This window comes from Musca autumnalis, unplaced genomic scaffold (assembly GCF_047663935.1).
Source record: "Musca autumnalis isolate F117 unplaced genomic scaffold, ASM4766393v1 scaffold_3, whole genome shotgun sequence".
NCBI classification, from domain to species: Eukaryota; Metazoa; Arthropoda; class Insecta; order Diptera; family Muscidae; genus Musca; species Musca autumnalis.
Genome location: NW_027411866.1, coordinates 231,750,191 through 231,778,148, shown reverse-complemented (window position 1 = coordinate 231,778,148; position 27,958 = coordinate 231,750,191). Strand labels below are relative to the sequence as shown.

General features: G+C 33.8%; 2 protein-coding genes across 12 annotated transcripts in view; one reads left to right on the top strand and one right to left on the bottom strand.

Moving 5' to 3' along the window:
• LOC141399114 (uncharacterized) overlaps nucleotides 1–27,958 on the top strand; it is an 85,436-nt gene that overhangs the window by 46,690 nt on the left and 10,788 nt on the right. The window contains exon 1 of one of the 7 annotated variants that reach the window (XM_073977251.1): nucleotides 27,265–27,469. The exons of the other annotated variants lie outside the window; for them this stretch is intronic. The gene's annotated coding sequence lies outside the window, so the exon portion shown is untranslated. Of the gene's footprint in view, nucleotides 1–27,264; nucleotides 27,470–27,958 lie in introns of those variants that run through there. 7 annotated transcript variants of the gene reach the window in all.
• Nucleotides 4,256–27,958, bottom strand: part of LOC141399115 (CKLF-like MARVEL transmembrane domain-containing protein 4) — a 58,210-nt gene continuing 34,507 nt past the window's right edge. For 3 of the 5 annotated variants that reach the window (XM_073977255.1, XM_073977252.1, XM_073977254.1), the window contains exons 3-4: nucleotides 24,991–25,158; nucleotides 15,845–17,290 (exon numbers count right to left, since the gene is read on the bottom strand). In XM_073977255.1, coding sequence (XP_073833356.1) covers nucleotides 17,087–17,290; nucleotides 24,991–25,158 — 372 coding nt within the window. In that variant the 3' untranslated portion in view covers nucleotides 15,845–17,086. Of the gene's footprint in view, nucleotides 4,971–15,844; nucleotides 17,291–24,990; nucleotides 25,159–27,958 lie in introns of those variants that run through there. The other 2 variants (XM_073977257.1, XM_073977256.1) reach the window with 1 other exon arrangement.

Here is a 27,958-nt window from a genome sequence, read left to right as displayed (position 1 = left end):
AGGAAAACAGCAGAATTGGTTGAAGGACTTGAAACTAGAATTACGCACTGGTGACTATATACTTGCATATGTCGATAGTCAGGCGACCCTTAGGGCTCTCAAGTTTTTTGTCTTCCAGTAGTGGAATTTTGTAACTCATTTTTTGAGTTACCGACAAAAATCGGTAACATTAAAACCCAAAATTATTAATGAAAAGTATCAATAAAAGTTGACAGCCCCGTTGCTATCGGTAGGATTTAGCAAAGGCTTTATTTTGGTTGTTAAAATCTTTGTATGGCTTTCATGACAAACGCTTAGCGTAGCCTTTGAATGTTATGAGTTTGGTTCTGAAAACTAACACGCCGTGACAACACTTTTTTCATGTGTTTTTCAAGGAAGTGGGTTCAAACCCCAGCCTGGCTCAAGCTGATTTTTATTTTTATTTGAAATTTTTGCCTATTAGGCAATTTTTAGGTCATTTTTATTAAATTTTAATTAATTTCTCGTTAGAGACGAGCTTACTGACCAAGATGCTTTATGAAAAAGGAAAGCCGACGATACGAACCCCCACAACCACCACTGTATGACATGACATGTTTCGCCTTTGGTTTAGGAAGGCTCCTCAGACATATCGAGGCGGCTTCGCTATCATCTAACTTTTTTCCTCTTTCAAATGCAATTTGTTTTTTACAAAGTTGAATTTTTTGTTAAAATCTTTGTACCGATATTTATCGATAACTCGAAAAATGAGTTACAGAATTCCACTACATGTCGTCATCGACGACAGCTTCGCTTACCTTGTCGCCCATGTTGTCGTGCATTAATACTGGGACTCTTGTGTCGTCAACGATCCCAAAGGGCTGTCTGCAACGAGTCGTGAAAGAATTGGAAATGTCGTGCACGATTCATAAATGTTGCCTTAAAGACACTATTGGAATGTGTGGTTTGTTTTGTTTGAGAAAATAAAATGTGACGGTATTTTGAATTATTTTATTTAATTGATTTCTCCAAAATAATGAATGAAACCGCCTTTAAAACGTGCCTGTAAAATGTTTATTTTGTTTCAAGAATGTGTTAAATAAATTTGTTTTAGGATTTTCGCGAGTTTACGTTCTACTCGACAGCTACAAAACAAGTGAGTCATTTTGACATTCTCTTTCTACAAGAGACAGTCCTTTCGAAATACATAAACTTCGTATGGCTTGTCGGTCGCATAGATTTTCGAAGGAGTTTACATCATGGATAGGCAATGTGCGCTTACTGAGAGCAAGTGAGCGAAAACTTTAATGTAAAACAGCTAAGATCACCCATATACGTTAAGGTGACTACAACAGCATCCGTACTCTTTGTTCTCATCTGTCGTGGTTTAGCAAAGGAAAAATTCTCAGAGAAACTAATGCACAAAATATTTTGAGCACCACCGATGTAAAATGCATTGAAATGTATGCTCACTTGCTCTCAGTAAGCGCACATTGCCTATCCATGGTTTACATCAGAGTGAGGCAGAGAACATTTTTGGGTCTCTCTTGTGCTCTCAATAAGCGTAAATTTGTTGTTGTTCACAACGTGTTAGCATCTACACAGGCTGTGAGCGATAACAAATTTACGCTCACTTAGAGCACATGGGCTCTCTTGTGAGTCACAATGCCTCTTCCTGGTTTACATGATTATCGAATCATGTTTATCACATAATTTGACTTAATTCAAAAACAAAAAACATAATAGCGCTGTTCCAGAACTAAAAAGTTTTTACAATTTTTACCACTTTTACACATTTTGCGTTCCCGTACACAAAATTTATATAAAAATCGTTTACGACTTTTACAACTTTTACCACTTTATAAAGTACGGGAACAGGCCAAGTATTTGCAAGTTTTTTCATGCTGACAAAAACTTGAAAAATTTCTCAACTTTAACACAGTGCAACAAGAAAAGTAAAAAACATCCGACATTGTATTTTGGATACTGAGGTAAAATTTTGTACCCTTTAACCTTGCCAAGACAGATTATTAAACAAATATGTTTTAATTTTTCAATTAAGCGCCGTTTTTTGAAGTTGTCCTATGTGCGGCGTGTCTTAAGACACCACTTGTAGAGAAAGTTGTACATGGCTGAAATACTCAGGAAATGTCGCCAACATTACTGAAGGGTATTTTGTAATATGTAATGATATGATGATAAATTTAGTGAGAAACAAAAGGTTATGCCATTTTGGTTATGACATGTAGCTCCAAAGCTTATTTTCACAAATGACTTTGTGAACTTTTTTTTATCGAATCACCTTATAATTAAGATATTTTGTAATCTTAGGCAAAACCTCATTGAAAGAGGTTGTATCCCGAGGTTGTAAAAAAGTCGTAACCCTAGTGTATATACCCTTGTTATCCTAAGGGCTGAGAGTATAAAGACAAGATATCCAGTAACATTTCGTAATAATGTTTACAAAATATCGAGTACCCATAATTAGGAGTAATACAAAAAATGCACTTAATAAGTATTATTATTTGTTCCTTTTTACACCAATGCACAGTGTCCGATTTTCCAAAAAACCTGGCCAAAAATCGAAAAAAATTATCAATTGACACTAAAAAGGGTCAGATATTAGCTGTGTCTTTTTACTTACTAAATGTTGCTGAAACATTTTTTCAGCAACTTTTCCTTTATACAACTGTCAAAATCTGCAACATTAGTAATAATTATTACTAATTATCACGTAAAAAGACACAGCTATTGTTTATAGGATCTCAGTGCGTGTAGTTATGAAAAAATATATACATTTCTTGTTTCATAAGTGGGTATAAAAGCAGGTCGAAATGACCCTATTTGGAATTTTATTTTTTTTTTTAATATTTAAGTTGTTTATGAATCTATGATAATATACAAAATAAACAACGGTTATTAAATATTTTCTTTTTGTAATTGTAATGCAAGGTATGTGAAACGTATTTAAGATGTTCAGTGTCGCCAATGAATTGTGTGTTCTTTAATAATTGATGTCCGTACTTGTTAATTTTTTTCAAGATAAATTTTCACAATAAATTATGAAAATAGTTGTGAGTAAGATCGAGTTGGCCCATGTAATTTATCATTTCATAAAAAAGGAAGGGTTTTTTACCAATTTCCATCGAAACATCCTGCAAATATTTGCACTTTTCGTTTTTATGTGATATTTTGTCTTTCATTCAGAATGTCAGAATATAGTATAGGGTCACTTTCTGCCGTTTGGGCATAATTTAGAGTTTTGATATATTTTAAGACCTATAGTAAAATTTTATGGCGAACAAATTTCTAGAATATTTTGGTCTGATCCGACCACATTTTATAGGAGAATTTAAAGATTTGTGGAAAAAGGGACCAAAAGGACCCCTTTTATGACTCGCACGAGGGTTAATTTTTTAAGACAAATATTCCTTGCATTCTTGTGATGTGATCTTAGTGATCTTAACTCAAATATTTCCAAAACTGTAGAAATTGTGGAAGCTTGCACCCCTATTTTAGTTTCTTGGTTTTTTGGCAAAATTGATACCGATATTTCCTTGGTATGTAATGCAAATAGAGATTTCATTTCTTTGGTGACTTATAGTGAAATTTAGCTGAGAACAATTTTGTCTTTGACGCTATAGTTTATCTAGTGTTATTGAAATAAAAGACAGTCACTTCTCTTAACAACTATTTTAAACTATTTATTTGATATTAATTTAGTAAAAAGGAAAACAATTTCAATTAGGTCGATTTGCCACAACTGTGGTGTTGAAGATTTCGCGAGCAACTAACTTCTGTTTTCTTTTTTGTTGCCTCTTGTCAGAGTTACCATCACTCATCTTATTTGTTAACTGCGGGGACGGAGATGCCACAACGCCATTCTTCTGAAATAATGCTTTGTATGACAATTTTGCCAAAATATTGATGAAGTACGACATTAACCCTAAAATGTTTTTTTAATTTACATATTTCTGGAGTTAAGGTAAGATATAGAGTTTTGGTGTATTCTAGGACCTATAGTAAAAATTGATGGCGAAGAAATTTGTAGAATATTTTGATCCGATAAGATCACATTTTATAGAAGGAGGGACCAAAAAGACCCCTTAAGTGACCGCCTGAGGGTTAAATAATATCAAAAATGTAATCAGCTGCCCGAAAAACATAAGAACCAAAGGTTAGGTCAAAATCCATTCATTTTTAGAGTTTTGGCCAGGTTTTTCGGAAAATCGGACACTGTGCAATGGGGAGCATAAGGCCACACTTACCAAGTATGTACAAGTTAAAAAAAAAAACATTTGTTTGGTAACATAATACAAATAGGAATGTGCGCATCCTACATTAAAGCTTTATTTTTATTGAGGAGATTGAATGATAAAAACAATTCTCTTACACGGTGTTATCTCACGTTTTTATCGGAGATTCCATAGATATACTTTATGTTAACTTATAACATATTACAAAGTTATGTATGTTAATTGGATTACGACTCTATGAATCTACAAAAGTATTATCTTAATTAGTGACATAACACGTAAAAAGACAAAGGTAATGTTTATAATGACTTGGTATGATTCAAATCATAAAAATATAGATTTGCCTCATGAACAGTTTTCTTATACAATTAAAACAAATAATTACATAAAGAAACTCTAAATTAGTTATTACAACAAGAAAAACTAAAAAAATACAATACAATAGGAATAAAAACAGATATACATATTTAATTATTCGATATTTGGTATGATTTCGGAAAGTTATGAATTTTGGTATTTTCTATATAATACTAAGTACATAAACTTTTATTATGTTTATATCCTCGCTCCGCTCCTGTGCTGTACAAATAATAAAAATGTTCCAAATCCATAAGCGGCACAATTAAAGCAACCAAAGACACCAGCTGCAATATTTCGTGTATGTCCGGGATTATGTGGATAACCGGTCCACTGTGCCAATTGTATTACAAACGTTATGAAATAAAGTAATCCCGATATACCCGTTGTTAGTAGTTCCTTGAAAAATAATAATAAGAAGAGAAATGGTGATTATTTTTAAATACGTTTAATGGATTAAATTAATTAAATAAGATTTATGTTATTTATCTTCTGTAAGTGTACATTATAATTGAGATTTCAGTTATATTACTATTTTAGGCATGTTATTGGTTCCTTCGGGGATGATCGGCTTGTCGAATTAAAAAAACTCTCTGCAACGGATTCAAAGCATATTCAAAGATATGTTAGGTTTTACTTTGTTTGCTCTTAAGCGGATTTAATGTAAATTCCATATCGCAAACGTCAAATAAATCCTCATAAAGAAGGTTAATCAGGCAAAAAGCCCTAGTGCAAACGCCGTTTTTGTTTACGAAGAATGAACATACACTTATACGTTAGACAGACAGCAGTGTTAATTTGCATTAAGATCAGCATTTAATTTTAGCCTGACAGACGACATTTTCTGCATTTATGAAACAGTTTATTGCTGGTAAAAAACTTTTTTGTTGTTCTTTGCAATGCAAATTGTGTCTAAGAGCATGAATGAATATGCTCTCTCTCTCTCTCTCTCTCTTACATGAATATGGGCTCTCTTTCAGAGCATTGCCATATTGAAATATCTAAATTCACTATAAATTCAGTTTGATGTTGTGCATTAAGAACGTGGATAATGCCCGAATTAATTTGAATTAATACCCAAGACAGACGGCAGCGTTAATTTGCATTAACTGCCTTAATTCAAATTAATTCGTGCATTATCCACATTCTTAATGCACAAAATCAAAGGGCATTTAAACTGAATTTAGGTATTTCAATATGGCAATGCTGTAAAAGAGAGCCCATATTCATGGAGGAAAGAGAGCATATTCATTCTCTGAGACAAAATTTACATAGCAAACAACAACAAAACAGTTGTTTAGCAGCAATCAGCTGTTTCGTAAATGCAGAAACTGTCTGTCACGGTAAAATTAAATACAGTTATTAATGCAAATTAACGATGCCGTTTGTCTAGGGTATTATAGTAAGTTCACATTTACGAAATCGAGTGGATTTCAAATGTCAATTCCTTTGTGTATACGTGAAATGAAATCTCATCTGAAATCCATTGGATTTCATTTTACATTTAAACAATGGAATTTACAGTTGAAATCGAGTGGATTTGTTAAATGTAAGTCTAGCATTAAGCTGCGTTCTCTTGTGGATAAACCGTTGGATGTACCCTTGTCGTCCAACAGCCAAGAGTTAACTTGTGGCGTTCTAACACCACGTATTCTTGTTGATATTAACAGACATCTGTTATTTTCTTGGAAGAAAATAAATACACAATAAATAACTATCATAATGTTACGAAATTAGATTTAACTTAATCCTGCCTAGACGCTGTTTTATTCCCCAATACTATCTGTACTAAATATAACAAGGGTTCGTTTAGATTACGATTATGCAATGTTTTATTGACGTTATTCACACCAGACTTTACTAGCACACAGTTTTACTATTTACTTCACTGGCGGTTTTAATTCACGTTCTGCATTACAACTCACTGACTGCCTGACAATCCCCTCGTATTTATACCCAATCCCATTTCGTTGCTGATGTTTCTAGAAGATCTGGTAACAGGGGAAATTGAGACTAGTAATAACATGACCGTAGGTAAAAGAATATGGAAAAAATTTACATCACTAAAAAAATAAATATGGAAAGTAATAAGAATTTGAATTATTGAGAAATTTCCATGCAGTAGTTGTTGTTGTAAACCTAATAAAGTAACTGCGTGATAAAAATTTATTTTACAATTTAAATCAAGACCAATACAAGCTCAGTTAATAAATCCAGCTGATTTTTATTTTTGTTGTCAAATCTCAATAATGTAAAATCTATAATGTTTATTGTCAAAAGTTGTTAGTTCTGAATGGCCGACCTTCTGTAGGCACTGATTCAAATTTTTTAATCAACGGAAATTCATCTAAATTGACTTAAACCTATCAGTTACATTCGTAATTTTTTTATTTTTGCCTTATTTTGTTAATTTTATAGTGATAAGAGTCAGGATGGGATTCGAACATGAGTCCCCGACAATCATGTGTCAATGTTGCTGACGTCTTAAGCTGAAAACACATCCAACTTTTGAGTAAAGTTTTCGGTTGGGAGTTGAGAAAAAAAAAACAACAACAACAGGGCGACGTCGCACAGAGGGAAAATGTATGTTAAATGTTGATTAAAACTCCTGAAAAGCTCATTTATAATCCGATGGATATAATATTTTGCACAAATAATATCTTCGGTCCAAGGACTATTTCTGTGGAAAATAATGAAAATCGGTCCAAATTTGGATATAGCTCCCATATATATTAGCATCGGATATGAGGTAAATAATGCACAAAAAACGAAATATATATTCGATCAAGCTAAAAATTAGTACATGCACTAGCCCAGAAAACCATGTGTCAATTTTGGTTCAAATCGGTTCAGATATATATAGCTATATATCCATCCAATCGATTTTTTATTTCTATTATTATCAGGCATGTCACATTCATTTCGTCATTCATTTCATGTCATTTCGATCGTTTTTGTTTTAGCTTCTCCAGAATTCGATCGATTTGGTGAATTCCGAAAATCTCATTTTTTAGTAAAAATATGGCAACATTAGAGGAAACAGAAGAAACAAAACAAAAACATATGATTAGAAAACACTGTAGAAGTGGGAATTCTGAAAATATTGTGTTTAAAGGAAGCTTTTTTGTGCGAAAATAATGTTAATTTTTATTGGATTTTCAGTTTTACTGTAATTGAGGCGCACAAAATCAACATAACTTTGAAAAATACCGTGTTTGAGTTCTTTCTTATTTTGTTATTTTTTATGTTTGCTTTATGTTATCATTCGTAATGCCAGATTGTTTAGTTTTTAGAAACGATAAATCATTGTTCGAAGAAAAACGTGATTTTCACGAAAAAAATATGTGGCAACACTTTGTTAATAATTGGTTTTGTTGATTGAGAAATAATGGAAATTTGCGAATTTTTTCAATAAAATGATAAAAAATATGAAAATAAATGTGATTTTGTTAATAAAACAATATTTTTATTATTTTTAAGTGCCTTTGGAGTGTTTTAAAGTGACATGTTACCAAAAAATACAATTCCACTTGATAAATCAAAAGTGGTTTCATTCCGAAAGAATTTTTCGTTTTTCGGTTTCTGAAGAAGCTAAATACGGAATCAATTCCACTTTCGATCGGAATTGGTTTCTGTGACATGCCTGTATATCTAAATTATTCCACTTTTATATGAAAAAAAACGCGATTTTTCGGAATGGCGCAAACTTATATCAAAATGTATGATGCATTCTGATAAGAGCACCGCTTCTAAGATAGACCAAAAATTAGTGTTGGCAAACGTTACCAAAATATTTTTTTAGTTTTTTTAAATTGTTTTATATAAATTATTCCAATTTTAGTTCAGAAAAAAAGTGATTTTTCGGAATGGCGCAAACTTATATAAAAAGTTATGATACATTCTGATAAATAAAAGCCCCGCTTATAACACAGACCAAAATTTAGTGTTGGCAAACGTTGCCAAAATATTTTTTAATTGTTTCACATAAACTATTCCAATTTTACTTCGGAAAAAACGTGATTTTTCCGAGTGGAACAAACATTTATCAAAAGTTTTGATTTGGTCTGTTAAATAAGAGTCCAGTCTATAAGAAAGACCAAAAATTAGTGTTGTAAACGATGCCAAAATATTTTTTTAATTTTCGTTAAAATTGTTTTACATAAATTATTCCAATTTTACTTCAAAAAACACGTGATTTTTCGGAGTGGCGCAAACATTTACCAAAAGTTTTGGTTTGGTCTGATAAACAAGAGTCCCGGCTATAAGAAAGATCAAAAATTAGTGTTGGCAAACGTTGCGATTTTTTTTTTAATTTTTGCTAAAATTGTTTTAGATAAATAACTCCAATTTTACTTCAGAAACAAATTTAAAGGTTTTAATGATTTCAGTTGAGAAAAATGTGATTATTTCAGATTGGCGCAACTATGCGTAGCGTATTATATTTGACTCTGATGTTCGAGATTAAAGCGTAAAAAACATCAAAAGTAACTATTAGAGTTGGGTAATCTAGTTCCTAGTTCCAAAACGTATGAGTAACATCACGAAATATAACGTGTGATAGTAAGTATACGCAGTTTGTTCAAAGAAAAAATTTGGGCCATTGGAACTGCGAAGTGAACTAGATAGTTCCATATAGTTCCTTTGGCACAACTCTAGTAACTATGGTCCGCAAATGTTCGCATCATGCAGTTTTTCACCATTGAAATTTGAGTTGTCATAAAAGATATCACAATAAACTAAGAGTGAAGATGCAAAAACAATTATCTTTATCGAATTTTATGAGCTCTAATACACATGAGTACAAATAAAATAAATAGATTTGGCGAACGCTGGAACCAAAATATATTTCTATTTTGTAAATGTCTTTCTTAAATACTTCCATATTTAAATATTTCAATGGCTTTAGTTGATAAAAAATAAATTTTTTCATAATGGCGCAAATATGCGCAATAAATTATGATTGGATCTGATGTTAGAGACTTCAGTGCATAAATCATCAAAAGTAATTATGGTCCGCAAACATTCGCATCATGCACTTTTTCACTTTTTAAATTTGAGTTATCTTAAAAATTATCATAAAAAATATGCACGAAAGAAGATACGTACCACCATTATTAAAGAATGAAGATGCAAAAACAATTTGGAATTTCTATAGGCTTATCTTGTTCAGGGAATATACAAAAACAAAAAACTTTGAAAAATTTAATTTTTCGCAAAAATTATTTTATTTTAATGTTCACCTAATTTTATAGTATTCAAACATGTACTTTTTTCCTTTCATTATGGCTAAGTTTAATCGACTGCTGTCTTGGATTGGTTAACCGCAGAAAGTTGCGGCTGGTCATAACGAACGGGGAAAAGGGTCAGGATACTGTTTACCAACAGTTTGTTTTTAAAAACGCGATTTTAGTATTTTGGGTTTTGAGCAACTTCTGGTCTATGTTTCCCGTATGTGCGCCGACTCCAAAGTCCAGCGTTGATATGTTTGCCGGCATATATTTCAAATGAATTTTTCGGCATCATGCCTAACGGCCAAAACTACACAAACGTTGGATGTGTTTTCAGCTTTAGCGTTCTAAGCTACAATCAATTTGCCAAAACATCCGCAGACAAAAATTGATGATCATATAATAAATAGCTTTGTTCCAGAACTAAAAGTTTTTTACAATTTTTACCACTTTTACACATTTTACCCGAAAAAGCGTTCCCGTACACAAAAAAGTTGTAAAATGTTCACTTCTCTAAACAAAAATGGCGCTGAATGACGCTCTCTTTAAAAACTATTTACTCGAAGAATTTGAGCGTGTAAAAAATAGTAAAGTTGTTGCCGGCGTCTGATTGGTTTATACGCTAACTTTGACATTTGTTCCAGTTTTTTTATGTATTTTCCATTTTTCCGTTCCCGAACTATTTCAAAAAACTTTTATGTGAGAATAATTTTTAATAATAAAAACATATCGTGTAAACTACCCATAACACATACATACATTTGTAGGCTGTCTTCCAGCCGTCCAGTGGGTTTGAGTTGCAAATGTCAATTCCATAGCGCAAACGTAAAATAAAGCCTCATGAAGTGGGTTAACCGGGCAAAAAAAAAAAATCTAATGTAACCGTACTATAAGTGAGATAATAATTGAAATCTATTAGGTTAGGTTAGGTTGAAAAGAGGGGCGCAAGTCGCCACATGTCCAATGGACATACACTTAAGCCAGAATAGGCCTGTTGTGCGCTCTAGACTAATTGAAGAAAGGGTCGTATTTGGTCTCTTTATTATTTTAGGAATTCTGTGCCCTTAACAAAATCCCTCAACTGTTTAACATCTTTTACCGTTATCTGATTTAGTCCCGGTATGGTGTCGGTCCCTAAAGACTGGGACCTGATATTTGCGAACGCTGGGCATTGGCAAAGAAAGTGTTCCAACGTTTCGTCGTCCTCTCCGCATGCCTTGCATAAGCTGTTATCTGCGCATTTAATTTTATGCAGATGTGCTTGTAGGCCCAAATGACCAGTAAAGATACCTGTTAGCCAACTAATGTCTGCCTTACCTAATAATAGTAAGTTTTTAGTTTTATCCTCGTTTGGGTCCCCCCAGAGAATCTTAGTGGTTTTCCCTATCTCCTCTTTATTCCATAGGGATGTATGGGCCTGTTTTGCCCAATTTTTTAACTCTAGACCTGACGCATTTAGAGGCTTTGTGCTGTCTAAGTTTATTGTTGCTAATTCCCTGCCATTTTTTGTCAGAGAATTTGATCTTTCATTACCTTTAATCCTCGCATGGCCTGGTACCCATATAATGCGCACTGTTCCTTGCTGGGAATAATTGTTTATCGTATTTATGCAGTCCAGTACAGTTTTCGATTTTACTGTCTTGGATGTTATTGCATTGCATTTTACTGTCCGTAAGGACGTTAACGGTAGTTGGTCTCGAGTTAGCATTAAACCAGTTCAGACACTCTGTGATCGCCCTGACCTCCGCTTGAAAGACCGTATTGTGATCCGGCAAACGAAGAGAGATTTCGGTCTCTGGTTCTTCAATAAAAAGTGCCAGTCCCGTCCTCCGCCCTAACATCGAGCCGTCTGTATAACAGCAGTTTCCAGGAGGCTTTCCAGCTAGGGTCCCGCCGATCCACGAGTCTCTGTCAGGTATTAATGTTTCACACGAGGCAACTACAATTGTTTCAGGTATACGGTCCGAATTAACGTTATCCATTGACTCCCCCGTTGTTACCTGTAGAATTTGTTGATGGTATGTTACGTGGTCCTTTTCGATCCACTCGTCTGTCGCCTTCAGCCTTATGGCTGCGACGGAAGCTTCATACCTTATCTGAATTTCTATTGGGTGTACGTATAGAATAGTTTCTAGTGCCCTCGTTGGTGCTGTCCTCATAGCACCACTTAATCCAAGGCAGCACATTCTTTGGACGTTTTGTACAATTTTTATATTACATTTTTTATCCATCGCTGTCCACCAGACTACTGACGCGTATGTTAGGATGGGTCTAACTACGCTTTTGTATAGCCAGAGTGTCATCTTTGGATTGAGACCCCATTTAGAGCCTATGGCCCTTCTACAGGTTGACCAAAATCTGTATGCTTTGTTGGCTCGTTCTTGGATATGATCCTTCCATTTAAGTTTCCTATCCAGGATTACTCCCAGATATTTGACCTTATTGGAAATCTTAATAGTCTTGTTAAGGAAAACAGGTTCCTCGATGTGACCCAGTTTTGTTTTCCTAGTGAAAAGACATATTTCTGTTTTTTTTTAAGAAAGAGTAAGTGAGTAAGAAAGAAGTTAGACTTATCGGGCGATAAGACTTAGGAATTGCGTAGCTAGCCTTTCCAGGTTTGGGGATAAACACTACCCTCGCCTCCTGCCAGGCTTTAGGGGTATACGCAAATTTTAGGCATGCGTTGAAGATACCAGCTAATTTGGACGAAATATAGTCCACCTCCTTTTGGAGTAAGGCCGGAAAGACCTGGTCTGGTCCCGCTGCTTTAAAAGGTTTGAAACTGTTGATGGCATCTTTAACCATTGTTTCATCAATGTTTGGTGCTTCGTCCGTAGCATTTTCCCCAACTGCCGATATCCCTACATTTGCCGTAGTGCTCGGCGGGAAATGCGTATTCATCAAAAGCCCTAGCTTGTCCTCGATTGTTTCCATCTTATTTCCCATATCATTCACTATAATCTCGGTTTGTGTATGGGTTTTCGATAGAAACTTTTTTATTTTAGATACATCATTTACGCTGTCTACCTGTTCACAAAAGAGTTTCCAGGAATTGCGCTTTGCTGTTCTAGTCATTTTGTTGTATTCTTTAAGTTTTGTGTGATAGTTATCCCAGAATACAGCTAATTTTTTACGTCGAGCTCTGTTGTAAAGCCTTCGGACCTCTTTGCCTTTGTTACGAATTTCTCCTGTCATCCAGGGTTTTTCGTAGGCAGATTTCCTCTCTCGAAGGCTTTACTAAGCCCTCCGTTATAATTTTGACATATCTGTCTATATTGAAATCTATTGAAAACAAAATATGTAAAGAAAAACAAAATGAAATCGATGATTTTCATTCATAATTTTACAACTGTTTTTGCAGTTGTCGGGACGCCTACGTCACACAGGCAAGTTTTGGGATTTTGACAATAAATACATGAAGTCAACTGTCCCGTCATTTGAAAACGCAGGGTTAGGTCATAACAGTTCAACCTGAATGATAAAATCGGGAGATACATTTTGAAAATCCAAAATACAAAGTAAAACTATGTTTACATTTACGAAATCCACTCGATTTCAACTGTCAATTCCATTGCTCAAACGTCAAATGAAATCGAATCGATTTCAGATGAGTTTTCATTTGACGTACACGCCAAGGAATTGACAGTTGAAATCGAGTGGATTTCGTAAATGTAAACATAGTATAACACCCACTTCAATAAGAAACTGTAGCAAACCACTTCAAATAAATAACTCTTATTGGAAAGTATAGTTATACGGCGTTCCTACAAAAACCTGAACAAATATTAAATTTCCGTATTTGGCTTTTTTACCCCACCGAATTTGGGTTCGAAAATGTGACAAAAATACCTTTGCAATACATATTATTGATCCGTACTATATATTAAATAGTGAACCTATAAATAGTGAACCTATACCGACTGTAGGAATGTTTTATATCCCAAGCTGATATAAGAACATATTTCCATTCCTCTCTGTTAATTTTGTTTGACGAGTTGTTGCTTTGTTTTTAAACTGCTTAAACGGCGTTTGCATTAGAGCCTTTTGCCGGGTTAACCTTTTTAATGAGGATTTATTTGACGTTTGCGCTATGAAATTGACATTTGAAGAAACCCAGTGGGTTTATTAAATACGCTTAAGTGCAAACGAAGTATTACTTAAGATAAAGTAGCATCTGTTCACCAATCTAAATAATAGGAACCAACTTCCACAGTTATTCTGAATTCTGCACTGCGTCGATATCATCAACATATGTAGTACTGTCGTTGACTGCCGGACCCACATTAGCAGGTTCTCCTATCTATTTTAAATGTATAACTTATTTCTTTTACTGATCGTCGGCATAAGCCAGTAACATGTGGCTATGTGTGTATATTGTGTCATTTCTTCGAACATTTGCTTCTCCTGAAACCGCTTTTCTACTAAACTATATGGAGAGGTTTGCCTAGTTTGAAACCGCATTGGTATGGTCTAATTATTTCATTGACCATAGGCTTTAGTCGTTCACACTATACCCCAAACACTACCTTGCATGCAATAGCTTGCAGACTTATAGCCTGTTTATATTAAAGCTTTTTTATGGGTTAACATTCTTAATGAGGATTTATTTGGCATATACGCAATGGTATTGACATTTGAAACTCATTGGATTTATTAAATCTGGTTATATGTAAACGTACTAATATGGTCCTATAGGTCGAACACACTGTCTTATCTCCTTTCTTATGAGCGGGACACAAGATACTCAGGTTCCAATTGTCGGGTACATGTTCTTCCTGCCAGATGCTGATAACAGCCCGCCTTATTGTTCTTTAGCCGGTTTATTGCTTTTTGCTATTGATCAATTTGATTTCTTTTTTTTCTGTTTCAGATAGCCACACGGCGAAACTTTCCCATTATTTTGTCGTTCTTAGTCTGTGTTTAGACACACACATTTCTCGGAAAGTAAATTGAGTTTTTTGGGAGAGAGCGGAGAGGAAAGAGCTCCTCAATACTCTTTCCTACCCCCTATTGCCTAAAAACTGAATTTACTTTCCCGAGAAATTTGTGTGTCTAAACACGGACTTAGGTCGAGTTTCCCAATACAGTAATTTCATAAAATCGCTTTAGTATGTCCCGGGCCACACTAGAGTAATTTCAATGAAATTTTGGAACTCGATCTATAAACGCCAAAATAATGGGAAACTTTCATACGAAACATTGATATCATCATTCAAATATTGTTGTGGCGCCTTTCCCAATCCATCATATTTCTATATGGTAATAATATCATAGTCCTTAAAACGTTTTCGGTGCTCATCAACTTTAGAGAGGTTCATTTTTCTTTGTATTCTCATAGTACGATTTTTTTTTTGTAAGGATAGATTACTAGCCCAACGCCCAAACCAAGTTTTTATCGGGGCACATGTTAGTTCACTACCTTTAAGTCCCGGGCCACACTAGAGTAATTTCACTGAAATTTTGACATGAAATTATGCGTCTCTAGATCGAGTTCCATAGAAGAGTAAAATCATGAAATTGCTGTAGTGGGGAATTCGACCTAAGAACACCAAATTTCATGAAATTTTTAAATGAAATTCACTCTAGTGTGGACCAGGACTAACGGGTGTCAGTGTCCACTTAAGACGAAAGAGGGACCAAGATAAGTCTCGGTCTTTGCCAATGTAAATAAACTTTTACATTAATTGAATGACATTTCTTCATTAGTACAATGAAATATAACGAAGCTTTTTTTATTGATGTAATGAAACATTTTAATTAATGTGATTAACTTTTTTAATTAAAGCAATGAAACTTCATTAATACAATGAAGACCTACGTTGGCTCAAAACCAATGACAAATGTCATTTATGTAACACAAGATTTAATTTACGTTATGAATTAATACCGGTTTTAAGTCAATGTGGAAAAATACATGCACATAATATAAAACGGCTATTTAAGAGCGATAGTATAGTTTGTTATCAATAGTTTGAATGGAAATTTCGGCACTATCAAATGTTGCGGATATTGATAGTTTGTCAGATCCACTTCCCTTTAAAAGGCTTTTGTGGTTTTAATTTTTATTTTATTATTACAAAAAAAGAAATACAACTTTAAAAAAAGTTGCAGTTATTACAAATAGATCTTTTTATATATAAATTTATTGGTAAATAAATAATAACAAAATAAACGAGTTTTTGTTTAGAACGAAGAAAGGAGAAAAAAATATACATTTACAGACGGACAACTGCTATAAAAGGGTGTAAAACGAAACAAATTATAAATTAAAAACAGTTTTGTTTATATATAACTACTATATAATGTTTAAGTAATTTAACAAAAATTGTAAAAAAATTTATAGAAATTGTGCTTCTTTTTTTCTTTTAATTAAGGATATAATTTGAACTGTTGTTTTTAAAACTATTTCTTGACAATGACTATTCAGGTTTATTTAATTATTTTTTTTCCATTTCATTTATCGATCGAAAACAAGAAATTTTGACTCATCTTACTTTACATTTCTCTCAACAAACTCCTGACTTATAGTACATTTACATTTACGAAATCGAGTGGATTTCAGCTGTCAATTCCTTTGTGTATACGTCAAATAAAATCTTATCTGAAATGCATTGGATTTTATTTGAGGTTTAAGCAATGGAATTGGCAGTTGAAATCGAGTGGATTTCGTAAATGTAAACCTAGCTTTATGATCGATTAAACTACTTTCGTTTTATGTTATAATCATCTATAATGATCCTTATGTGATGTTTTATGTTTTAATTTCTTTTCAATTTATATTTTAAACATTTTCTCTTAAAACTTAAAAAAGTAACAAAAAAATAAACATTTGTTAATTCACCTCTAATGAACGTCAAAGAAAACAAAAAAGGTGTTAATGTTAACATTATGTACGTGTGTTTGTGTGAGAGTCATATATACCTATGCATATTTATATATAAAAAATAAAATTAATTTTTTTTGTTCTTTTATTGCTGGTTTGGATTGCAAGTAGGTGGTGGTGGATTTATTTATTTTTACAGAGGCAACGACCATGCACAATTTAATGCGGGCGTTAAACACCAACTCCACATTCTTAAGCTAAGCATTTACACAAGCTCGCTCCACCATGTTATTTGTCTGTCTCTCGTCTGTTTTGATCTGTCTAGCTGGCTATATATGGACTGTTTATTTCTTTTAATTTAATTTCTTTATTTATTCTTCTTATATTATGGCAGAAATTTCGGAAACTGTGGCGGATGGCTGGCTGCATTTCTGTTTATTCTTCCCTTTTAAATATTCTGCATCTTAGATTGTGGCACCGCTCTTATGTTCCAAATAGAGGAAATATGTACCGGCAGCATAGGCCAAAAAGTTGAACAGACCAAATACACCAGCGGCAATGTTTGAACCATAACCATAGGACGACGAGTGATATGATGACCACTTGGCCAATTGTACAATAAAGGCAATGAAGTAAAGAATGGTGGCAATGCCGGTATTGATAAATTCCTAGAGAGAGAAAGAAAGGAGAGAAAAAAATTGAAGAGAAAATTAGTTAGTAAACACATTGAAAGCTGCTTATTTCAATTTGATTTAGTTTAGTTAATTAAACTAGGTTAGAAATTGTTAAATGACCATAAGGTCAATTTTGAAGTTCTATACATTAAGACATTAATTTAAAATTGTTATTGGTTCTGATAATAGATTTTTGATAAATTTTGAATGTGCCATGCCAAGCCAAGTTTTCGAAAAAGAAGCCATCTGTTAGTTTTGTCATAAGTTTTTAGTACATTTTGCAAAGAAGATATGAGCCCCAAAGTATGCAACACTTATCAAATTTTCTCCGTTATTATAATTTACCCGCTAGAATAAGGGCGAACTGGGGCCTAATTACGACATTCGATTCGATCGAGTATTTCCTCGTGAATGAAAAAATCGAACAATGAATACCTATTCCCGCCACCAACCGTACATTTACTAGGGTAGATACATTAGCAAGTTCTTACAAAAATGTAGAAAAGTTTTGCCAAAAAAAATCATTTCGTATATTTTTCAAGCACAACTTCATTCCGAAATTATTATTCAGAGTACTAAGGTGTGGGTACATAAGCTGCCTCGCCTGGTTGCATTCCTTTCCTGCTCCATTTCTGACATAATAAAAATAAAAAATAAAAGAATAAAGAAGGCCGAGCAAATTTCGAACTGTGTTGCCCTTTTCTTTTCTATTCTTTTATAAGAAGCAAGCAAGGCAAGCATGCGAGGCTGCTTATGTACCCAGGCCTATATTCAACGATTTCAACAAATATTTAAAAATTTTTCATTAATATTTTTGTTTTTGCTTTAAAATAAAAATATTTTTTTTTACCATCTACCTTCTTAATGTCACATAGGTTTTCACAGTTCGATTTTTTCCTTCACGAGCAAATACTCGATCGAATCGAATGTCGTAATTAGAGCTTTGTTCCAGAACAAAAAAGTTTTTACAATTTTTACGACTTTTACACATTTTACCCGAAAAACCGTTCCCGTACACAAAATAGTTGTAAAATGTTAATTTTCTCATTAAACTTAATAATGGCGTTGAATGACGCTCTCTTTAAAAACGTTTTGCGAAACAAATTTGGACGAGTAAAAAATAGAAACGTGATTGGCGGCTTCTAATTGGCTGGTATGCCGACTTAGACATTTGTTCCAATTTTTCTTTCATTTTTCTGTTCCCGAACCTTTTTAATAAAATTGCATGTGTATCTCATTTCTCACATTTCGCTCTCTTACTACTTTGTGTCTGCGGATGTTTTGGCAAGTTGACGCTAAGACGTCAGCAACCTTGTCACATGGTTGTCAGAGACCGAGGTTCGAATCCCAGCCTGGCTCTTATCACTATAAAATTACATTAATAAGGCAAAAATAAAATATTAGCTTCGTTCCAGAACTAAAAAGTTTTTACACATTTAACACATTTTGAACATTTTTCCCCGAAATGCGTTCCGTACACCAAAAAAAGTTGCAAAATGTTCACTTCTCTTTAAACAAAAATGGTGCTGAATTACTCTCCCTTTAAATACTTTTACTCGAAAAATTTGAGCGTGTAAAAAATAGTAACATGGTTGCCGGCGTCTGATTGGCTGGTACGCCGACTTTGACATTTGTTCCAGTTTTTTTTTTTTGACGTATTTTCCATTTTTCGTTCTCGAACTATTTCAAAAAACTTTTGTGTGACAAAAATTTTTTTACAGTTCTCTCTTTTACGAGTTTTACTATTAAAAAGTACGGGAACGAAGCTTAGAATTGGGCAATCTAGTTCATGGAGCGGATCGAACTTTCTAGTTCATTTTCCCAAAAGGAACTAGTTCCTTAATATAGTTCCATAGTTTCAAATAGTTCCGAGAGCGATATAGTTCAATGAATCTTTCTCTTTCATCGTTCTTTCGTTCCAAATATTTTAGCTATCGTGATAGGAGACAAACCTCGGGTAGTATATCCGTTTTTAGGTCTATGCTAAAAATAAGTGGTGAAATTACCCAAGTCAATGATAAAAGCGGATACTTGGTCATTGGCAACACCTTTGAACACTATTCGAAAAGTGTATGAATGATTCGTTTATGTGTACAAATAGGTGATCTGACATATTGTTTCCTACTCCATCCCGGTTGGTTTCCTTTATCTTCGTGTCAGATGAAATTCTTATGGGCCAAATACATACGGTCCGTTGAGTGTCGTTTCACGCGTCAAAAACAACAATGTGTAAATGATGCCAAAAAAATGTGTAAATGATGCCAAGTTTGTTCTTGAAGTTTTCATGTGGCTGTAGTAACGCGACGATCAACGTACCGTATGTGCAGCGGCGTTTAGGAGATATGAAAGATCGATATTAAACTACTACTTAGGTCTCTGACGTTCGACGGTATGGGTCCATTAAAAGTCCATAAGTTAGGTCAACTTATGATGGACCGAATATAGAACGAATCGACAAGTTTCTTACGAGCAGGACCTTGAATTTTTTGTATAGCTCACAAAACCTTAATGGCAATCTGGGATACCTACGTTGTCCATATGAGGCAGAAGTCCTACGAATAAAATCATCTCCCGCCTGGGTATCTATTGAAACTGCAAGACCTTGGTCTATTGTATGACCATGATGAAATAATAATGTGGCGTAAAATGGCAACTGATGGATTTCAATGTGTCAAATGTAATGTCATTGTGAATTAATTGTATGAAAACGTAAACAAACATGTTGAAAGATTGAAGAACTTTCTTGAAGTTGTTGCCTTGTTGTTGTATACTTTACGTCACATGCATGGCGAAATAAGAAGGTGTTACATCGATAACAATAATCGGGCCATTTACCACATCAAACGTCACCAAACGCATTACTGTGAATTGCTGGTTTACCTTTTGTATGTAATCTTATTCACGATAATGCATTTTGACAACTAGTGTGATAATCAGCTGTTTTTGCCGTTGTAACTGTATTATAGTGCCATGGTTACATGTTAAATATACCTTGTATATGACGAACAAAATTCAACCCCCTGTTTTTGTAAAACATTTTATTGTTCTCACACGAATTGTCAAATTTTGTAGATCGGTTTACTCACCTTAGCGCAAATGTCGAACGCTGATTTTTGAATGAGGAATTCTTAACTATATATAGAACGTGTCTACGAAGGACTAGGTCTATATGTCATCTAGGGGTAAACTATGGATGCCCAAATTATTACGTAAATAGGCGAACGAACAAAAAATAATTACAAAAACTGGGGGTAAATTTCCAATTTATCCCAACAAAATTACCGGCATTAATTGTGACACACAATGTGTTGCGTTTGGATGGATGGTGTCCTTCGCAAACATAACAAGCCATTAATGTACCATAATAAATATATTGACTTTATTGCTAGATCGGAAATATAAATAGCCATTTTCTCTCTGTGTAACCTCGCCCTAATGCTGGAGAAAATCTCTTACATTTTTCTTGTTCTGGTCCAATAAAAATCAGTGATATGGAAGAAAATGTTCCACATGATCGACAGGGTCATGCTTGCTGAACTTTTAAGATATAATGACAAGGCTTCCAAAGACATTGTCATGGAAATAATTGATAGTGAGTTAAATAAAATAAAGACCAAGTAAAAGAATTACTTTTCATTTGACATGTTATTGACGAAAGACCATCAACCAATCACCGTGAAAGGGTGAAACATATAATTGGTGCTTATAGGAAAACACAGATATATTTAAGAAAGAGTACATACCTGTCGATTTTTGAGCAATTTTATAACAACTTTTTTTAATCTTTATCATACAAGTTTTTCACATATGGAGAATATCGAAACTCGATTTAAGTGCAGTACACATTGTCAGTTTTGAATGTCGATTTGTCGCAAATATTGATAACAGGCCAATCGCGCGGCAACCACACCCAGCAAAATTTGAAGGAAGGCGTTCCATGCGATGACGTGATTTCATGGCATCTTTTGCATTGGTTCAAATGAAGTCGCGAAAGTTCCGATCTTTTCATTAGCATTTAAACAAATGCAAATGAAGTCGTGAAGGATCCGATCTTTTCATCAGCATTTGAACCCATTCCATCGATCCAATAAATTTCCAATTCAATCCATCGATCCAATGAATTTTGTGTTTTTATTTATACACATTTTTCTAAATATAAAAGATTAATTATTTACAATAGGCTTGATGGCCGAAATTACAACCAACGTTATTAAAACTCTCGTCGTAATGATAATGTCATTGCAAAGGATTGGTGAAAATGACATGCCAAAGCATTGGTAGAAATTACATGCCAAAGCATTGGTGAAAATGACATGTCAAAACATTGGTGTAAATGACATGCTTTGGGCACAAAAATGAATAGCATCTTTTGGGGTCCACGCTCATATAAAATTCATCGATGAAGATGCTAAAAAGATGACATGACTGAATGACATCTTTGGCATCGAACATTTTGTGGGGAAGTTTACATTTACTTACACGTCAAATAAAAATTCAGATGAGTTTTCATTTGACGTATGCACAAAGGAAATCGAGTGGATTTCGTAAATGTAAACCTAGCATTAAAACAGATTTACATTGAAGATTTTGTGCGAGATTTAAAATAAATCCAGTTGTACGTATGGATACATTTTAGGTAGACTTTTAAGTAAAATTAGAGTCTGAAAGTTTTCAACAAGATCTAGGTATTTACCAGGTCACGTAAGTAGCTCAACAACTCTAGTTTGGACGCAAATTCGTTAAGATGTCAAAATGTTTGTTTACCTTTTAATGCAATTTACTGACAATAACAAAAAATTCGCAGATTAAAGCGCGAATTCGCATTCGTTTAATGTCACCTTATAATTTCATCATGGTTTTCAATGAGTTTTGCATGTTTCTTATGGCTTGAATCCTTTAAAATATCTTGTCTAACCAAATATCTGTATAATATTTTCTATCGGGGTAACCTCAGCTTTCATATAAACTTAATTTTTAATTCAGAAATATTAATTTTGATAACGTACTTTGTACGTTCCAAACTTTTCAAATGACCTCAAAACTTAATTTGTTTCAAAACAAAATTCTTTACAAATCAATTTATACCTGCCCGATGGTCAACTTCAATAACTTCAGGGGTTTACAAAATAACATACATATTCATACTCGAATAAAACCAATTCCACATAACAAGTTGCCCAAAGCCAGTAATCAAGAACAAGAATTAAACTTAACGAAGAAAAAAAAAGAAACGGTAAACATGTACAAAGCTGTTGTTACACCAACCTAATACCGTAGTTCAACCAAGATTTTATACGATATTCAAGTACGACTTAGACGCAATATATGCTTGGCTTAATGTGGTCGTTTACAGAAAAGAAAAACTAAACAAATGCGGCGTCGTCTCCCCAACCGGTTTACATGGAATGACGTTTATTATTAATAAATGTACTTGGCCAACAAAAATCTAAAAAAAAAAAACACAAATCATTACAACCAAACAACAAACGCGGGTTTAGAGTGAGTACTACAACAAGTGCAACAAAGAGTTTTGGTCGCGCCTCCATTACTGTAAACGCCATTCATAGTCGTGGTAAAATGTTGTGTTGCACACATGACATGTGGGGGAAATGAAGAAGTTTGGAGTTGGGTACTAAGGTAGGCAGACAGGTTGTCATTAAATCACAAAAGCTTGCTTGCTTGACCGACCAACTGTGAAATTTCCAGTGAATATGAGTTGTAATTTTGAAATATAGTACACTTTAGGCGAATCTAAAATGGGGGGTGTGAGGTAGGACATGAAGAAGTTACGAGCTGTTTTCGCTTTAGGAATGACTCGTTAAAACAATTAACAATATACAATATTAGTCATAATTTGTTGTTTTCTTTTTGTAGAGGATCATCGCCCGCTTTGAAAAAGCAATGCCGCCGAAATGTGTCACATTTCTAAATGTTTAATTTGACAAGAGATAATGAGCCATGTTTACTGATTAACAAATTATTGGACATACAAATGCGCTTAATACTGTCAGATAAAAACTTATGAGAACATTTCAATTCTATTCTCCAACTTAAATTGAAATCAACATAAATCGAATTCTATACTGAAGGGGAGGTTTAGTACATGACATTAGGTCTGTTCTTAATTCATTTAATAATTTTGAGTCATTTAGCAACATTTATTTTAAAGAAGTTGAATAATACATCTGTTGATAATATTCAGACCAGATGATGCAATTAATAATTCTAAAGCCACACGATGAAACTTTCACAGTTTTTGGAAGAGAGCGGTGGTGAAGAAGCTCCTTCATCTCCGCTCTCTCCCAAAAGCTGTGAAAGTTTCGTATGAAAGTTTCAACGTGTGGCTTTGGAGTAAGGTGAATCAGGAACTACAACAACTGTCAAGATTTTTGTTTACGTTTTCATACGATTAATTCACAATAACAATGTATTTGACAGATTGGGAGAAATCAGCTGGATTTATAGCTTCGCCTTATGCATTGCATCTTGACAATGTCAAAGTGGTATTTTAACGAAAACTAGAGTGGTTTCGTGAAAAAATAGTCTAAAGCGGCCATGCACTGCTATGCTTGTTGTTATGTATACACAAACAAAAATCAGCTGCCTGTCATTTAAATCCTCCAAAGGTATATCTAAAAGCAGTGAAATTTATACTGGATTTATGAATACATAGTTTAATGGCACGGTTACACTACAGCTTTTTGCCGGGTTAACCCACCTCATGAGGATTTATTTGCTTAATCTTCTAAAATCTGACCAGATTTGCCATACAAAAATTAAATCCTCTCATGGCTGTGTTTATTTTAAATCCGGCACAAATCCACCAAAAATACAGTGTTGTATTCGGTATTTGTGCAAAAAAATCCAACTCTACTCAAAAAGTACCAAAAGTTGCAACTGTTTTTGCAACAGAGTTTTTATGAGAGATGATATGGAGTTAATAAATCTAAAGTTATTTGGAAATCATAAAATTATTTTTTTTTTTCATTAGACACTTTTTTTAACAAAAAGTACGATTGATACCAAGATATAAAAATGTATCCCTGTGCGTAAAATATACCAATATGAGCAAAGAGGGGACGATACAAGATCTATTTAACAGGTCACGTAAGTAGCACAACAACAACTCTATTTTGGCCGAAAATTCTTCAATATGTCAAAATGTTTGTTTACGTTTTCATACAATTTATTCACAATAACAAAATATTTGACAGATTGAAACCAATCAGCTGGCCTTTTTACGCCACCTTATAATTTCATCATGGGACGATATCTCATACGAGAAATTGTAAAAGTGTAACACACGACTTTATTAGTTATTTTGTATGTAAACGTAAACAAACATCAGCTGACAGTTTATACCCTCGAAAAGCTAAGTGTAACCAGCAAAGATTAACCCACTGGATCTATTAAACCCAGTGGGTTAACCTTCAATAGTGTAACCGGGGTATAAATCAATGGTATATTAAAAGATTTCGCGAAAAGAGTGTAAATCGTGAGTGTAAAAACACCTTAAATATTTTTCATGCCTTTTAAACTACAAATGTACAAAAACCGCGTCCAAAATGTCCCGAAAATACTTCAAAACTATATTATTGTATTAGTCAAAATTAAGCCGAATGTCAGTCGTTAATAGTTTTAAATAAATTATTAAAATATGCCAGTTTTTAATATGTAATTATTTAAAGACTTACCGTAAATATCCAATTGATGGCAACATTTAAAGCCTCTCTAATACTCAACAAATAGGCGAAAATCCATAACAAAGTGGCAATAAATGAAATTACGGCAACAAAAATGAAGAATGATGTGGCTGAAATGTAGGCAGGTGATGCGCAGGATAAGCAAATAATGCCAAGGAACTGGAAAAAAATAAGAACATAAATAATTAATAAAAATACAAAAAATTTTAATAAATTATAATTTTAAACTAATAAAAGAACACGAAATCTGTTTATTATAATATAAAACCTAATTTACACTACGTACATATGTAATGGAATTTACAAGATATAAAATTAGGTAGTACCTGGCCTTTATTCATTTACTTGAAATTGACCGTGAAGCAAGCAACAAAAGTCATTGTGTTTCTACCTTTGCTTCACCTTATGTATTGCACCATGGTCAAATACATTGCGTATACGTCACATAATCCTCACCAATGATGATACGGAAAAAAGGCTCCAATGTAAACATGGCGTGAGCCGTTGTTTATAACAAACGGCGTTTGCACTAGAGCTTTTTGCCGGGTTAGCCTTCTTTATGAGGATTTATTTGACGTTTACGCTATGGAATTGACTTTTGAAACCCAAACCCGCAGTAGAGTTGTACAATCTAGTTAATTTAACACACATAGCGCCGAGAATTTTTTTAAAATTAAAATTGTTTATGAAAATTATATTTTTGAGACTTTTTAAACATTTTTTAAAAAATAACTTTTTTCTCTAAAACGTATAGTTTTCCTGCAATCGGGCCTTCTATTAAAAGTGCTAAAAACTTTGGAGGGTAATATTGGTGTATCCTTAGATGCCAATCCCTTGGTTTTTGATTGAGAAAATACTCTTACTATATTCCTAACAAATCCCTGACTTTATATGATTCTAACATTTATGATTAAATTTTTATCGCATATTTAAATTTTTCATCAAAAGTCGATTTTTTTTGATAGCTTGGGTTTTAGGCCAACTGCGTGGAAATGCGTAGGTGAAATGAAGCGTTATAAGCGTGAAATGATAGATAACAGACAATAATTTAACAAAATGCTAAAAACTAGGGATACGTAAAATCGATTTCGGTTAATCGATTATTAGCCGCAAAATTTCTGAAAGTCGTAGTCGACTATTGACTGCGAAAACCGGATAATCGATTATTCTTAGTCGACTTTCGAAAGACGGTGTCAACTATTATTCGTAGTCGAACATTAGTCATAATCTATTATTATTCGTAGTCGACTATTAGTCGTGGACGACTATTAGTCGTGGACGACTATTAGTAGTAGTTGACTATTGGATGTGCTAAAACCGCGTAATGGACTATACTTGTTTATACATATGTATATACATCACTGATCGCATCAATGGAAATGGTCGATTATATTCGAATATAATCGGTTTTCGGCAGTTAACGAATAATCGAAAGTCGACTTTTAGTACATTCTCAAATAATCGAAAAACCGAAAATCGAGTTTTAAGTTTTTCACGAAAACCGTATAATCGAAAAACCGATTATTGCATTCCACTGCGTATCCCTACTAAAAACCCCACAAAAATATTCCAAAAAACCAGAGTTTTAATTAAATTTTTGTAACCATTTTGTGTGGCGTTTAAAGACCAGTGGCTTTATCTGGGTTAAAAGATCTAGTTCAGGGGCTGGATTCTTGTTCTATGAAAATTTGAAATGAAAAATATTTTCTTTATAATTTTGTTCATTTGACATTTATTTCCTTTATAAAATTTTTCATTTCACATTTTCATAGAACCAGAATTGAGCCCCAGCTCTTTTAACTGAACTAGTTCAGTAATCTAGTTCATAGTTCAATATCCAGTTCAATCATTCGGATCCACTACCTTGTTCCAAAACATAAACAAGCACATCACATTACGAGGGCACCACATAACACAGACGACGGCGTCACTTTATGCATTTGTGAACGACTAGATTGTGAATCGTTCGTTCGTTGATCGTTCTTTGTGGATCTTTGGCACTCAGTGAGCTATTGAACTATAATGAACTATATTGACTGATCTAGTTCATACGCTCTTTTCGATGAATCGTTCAATTGAACTAGTTCGTTCATGAACTATACAACTCTAACCCAGGGGTGCCAAGGTTTTGGTTTTCCCGCTACTTGTGGTGATTTTTGACGTACAAAAACCACTGTTTAAGCAGGAATGTCAACTGTTTTAAGGTAAAAATCGCTACAGGCCTATGGTGCGTATGTGGCTGTTGCGATTTTTACCTCGGATCAGTTGGCATCCCTGCTCTAACCCACAGGGTTATGGGCCAAATACTTACGGTCAGTTGTGTGACACGTTGCGCGTTGAAAACAACAACCACATGAAAAATGTGTAAGTGATGCCAAGTTTGTTCTTGAAGTTTTCATGTGGTTGTTGTAACGCAACGCTCAACGTGCCGCATGTGCCGCGGCCTTTAATCCGGTTAAGTGCAAACGGGGTAAACGTCAAATTACTCTCGTAACAATTCCCCTCTCAACAAGTTTGGGCAGCATTGGTGTATAAAATCCCATCATGGTTATTTTTACATTTCACTCTCTCTCTCTCTCTTTATTAATATTTGGTAGCTCGGTTCGTTGATTTGTCATTAAGTTGTCGAAGGAAAAACAGAAATAAAACATTATTCTTATTCTGGATGATGCTGCGATTGTCCTATGGTTGCTATCCATAAACCAACTTTCATTTTTCCGTGTGTAACTACCAAATTTTTTTAAACAATGATTCAACGCATAAAGCTCGTCATGACATTTAAATCGTATTGTTTGTTTTACATTCGTATTCAAATTACTTATGAATTGAGAACAAATTTCAATTACTGTAGGTGTTCCCGTTCCACATAACCACAAATGTTTCGAACAAAAAACAGATGTGGGTGTTTGTGAAATAAAAATTTATAAATTAATAAAAATTACTTTGTATTTGAATTAAA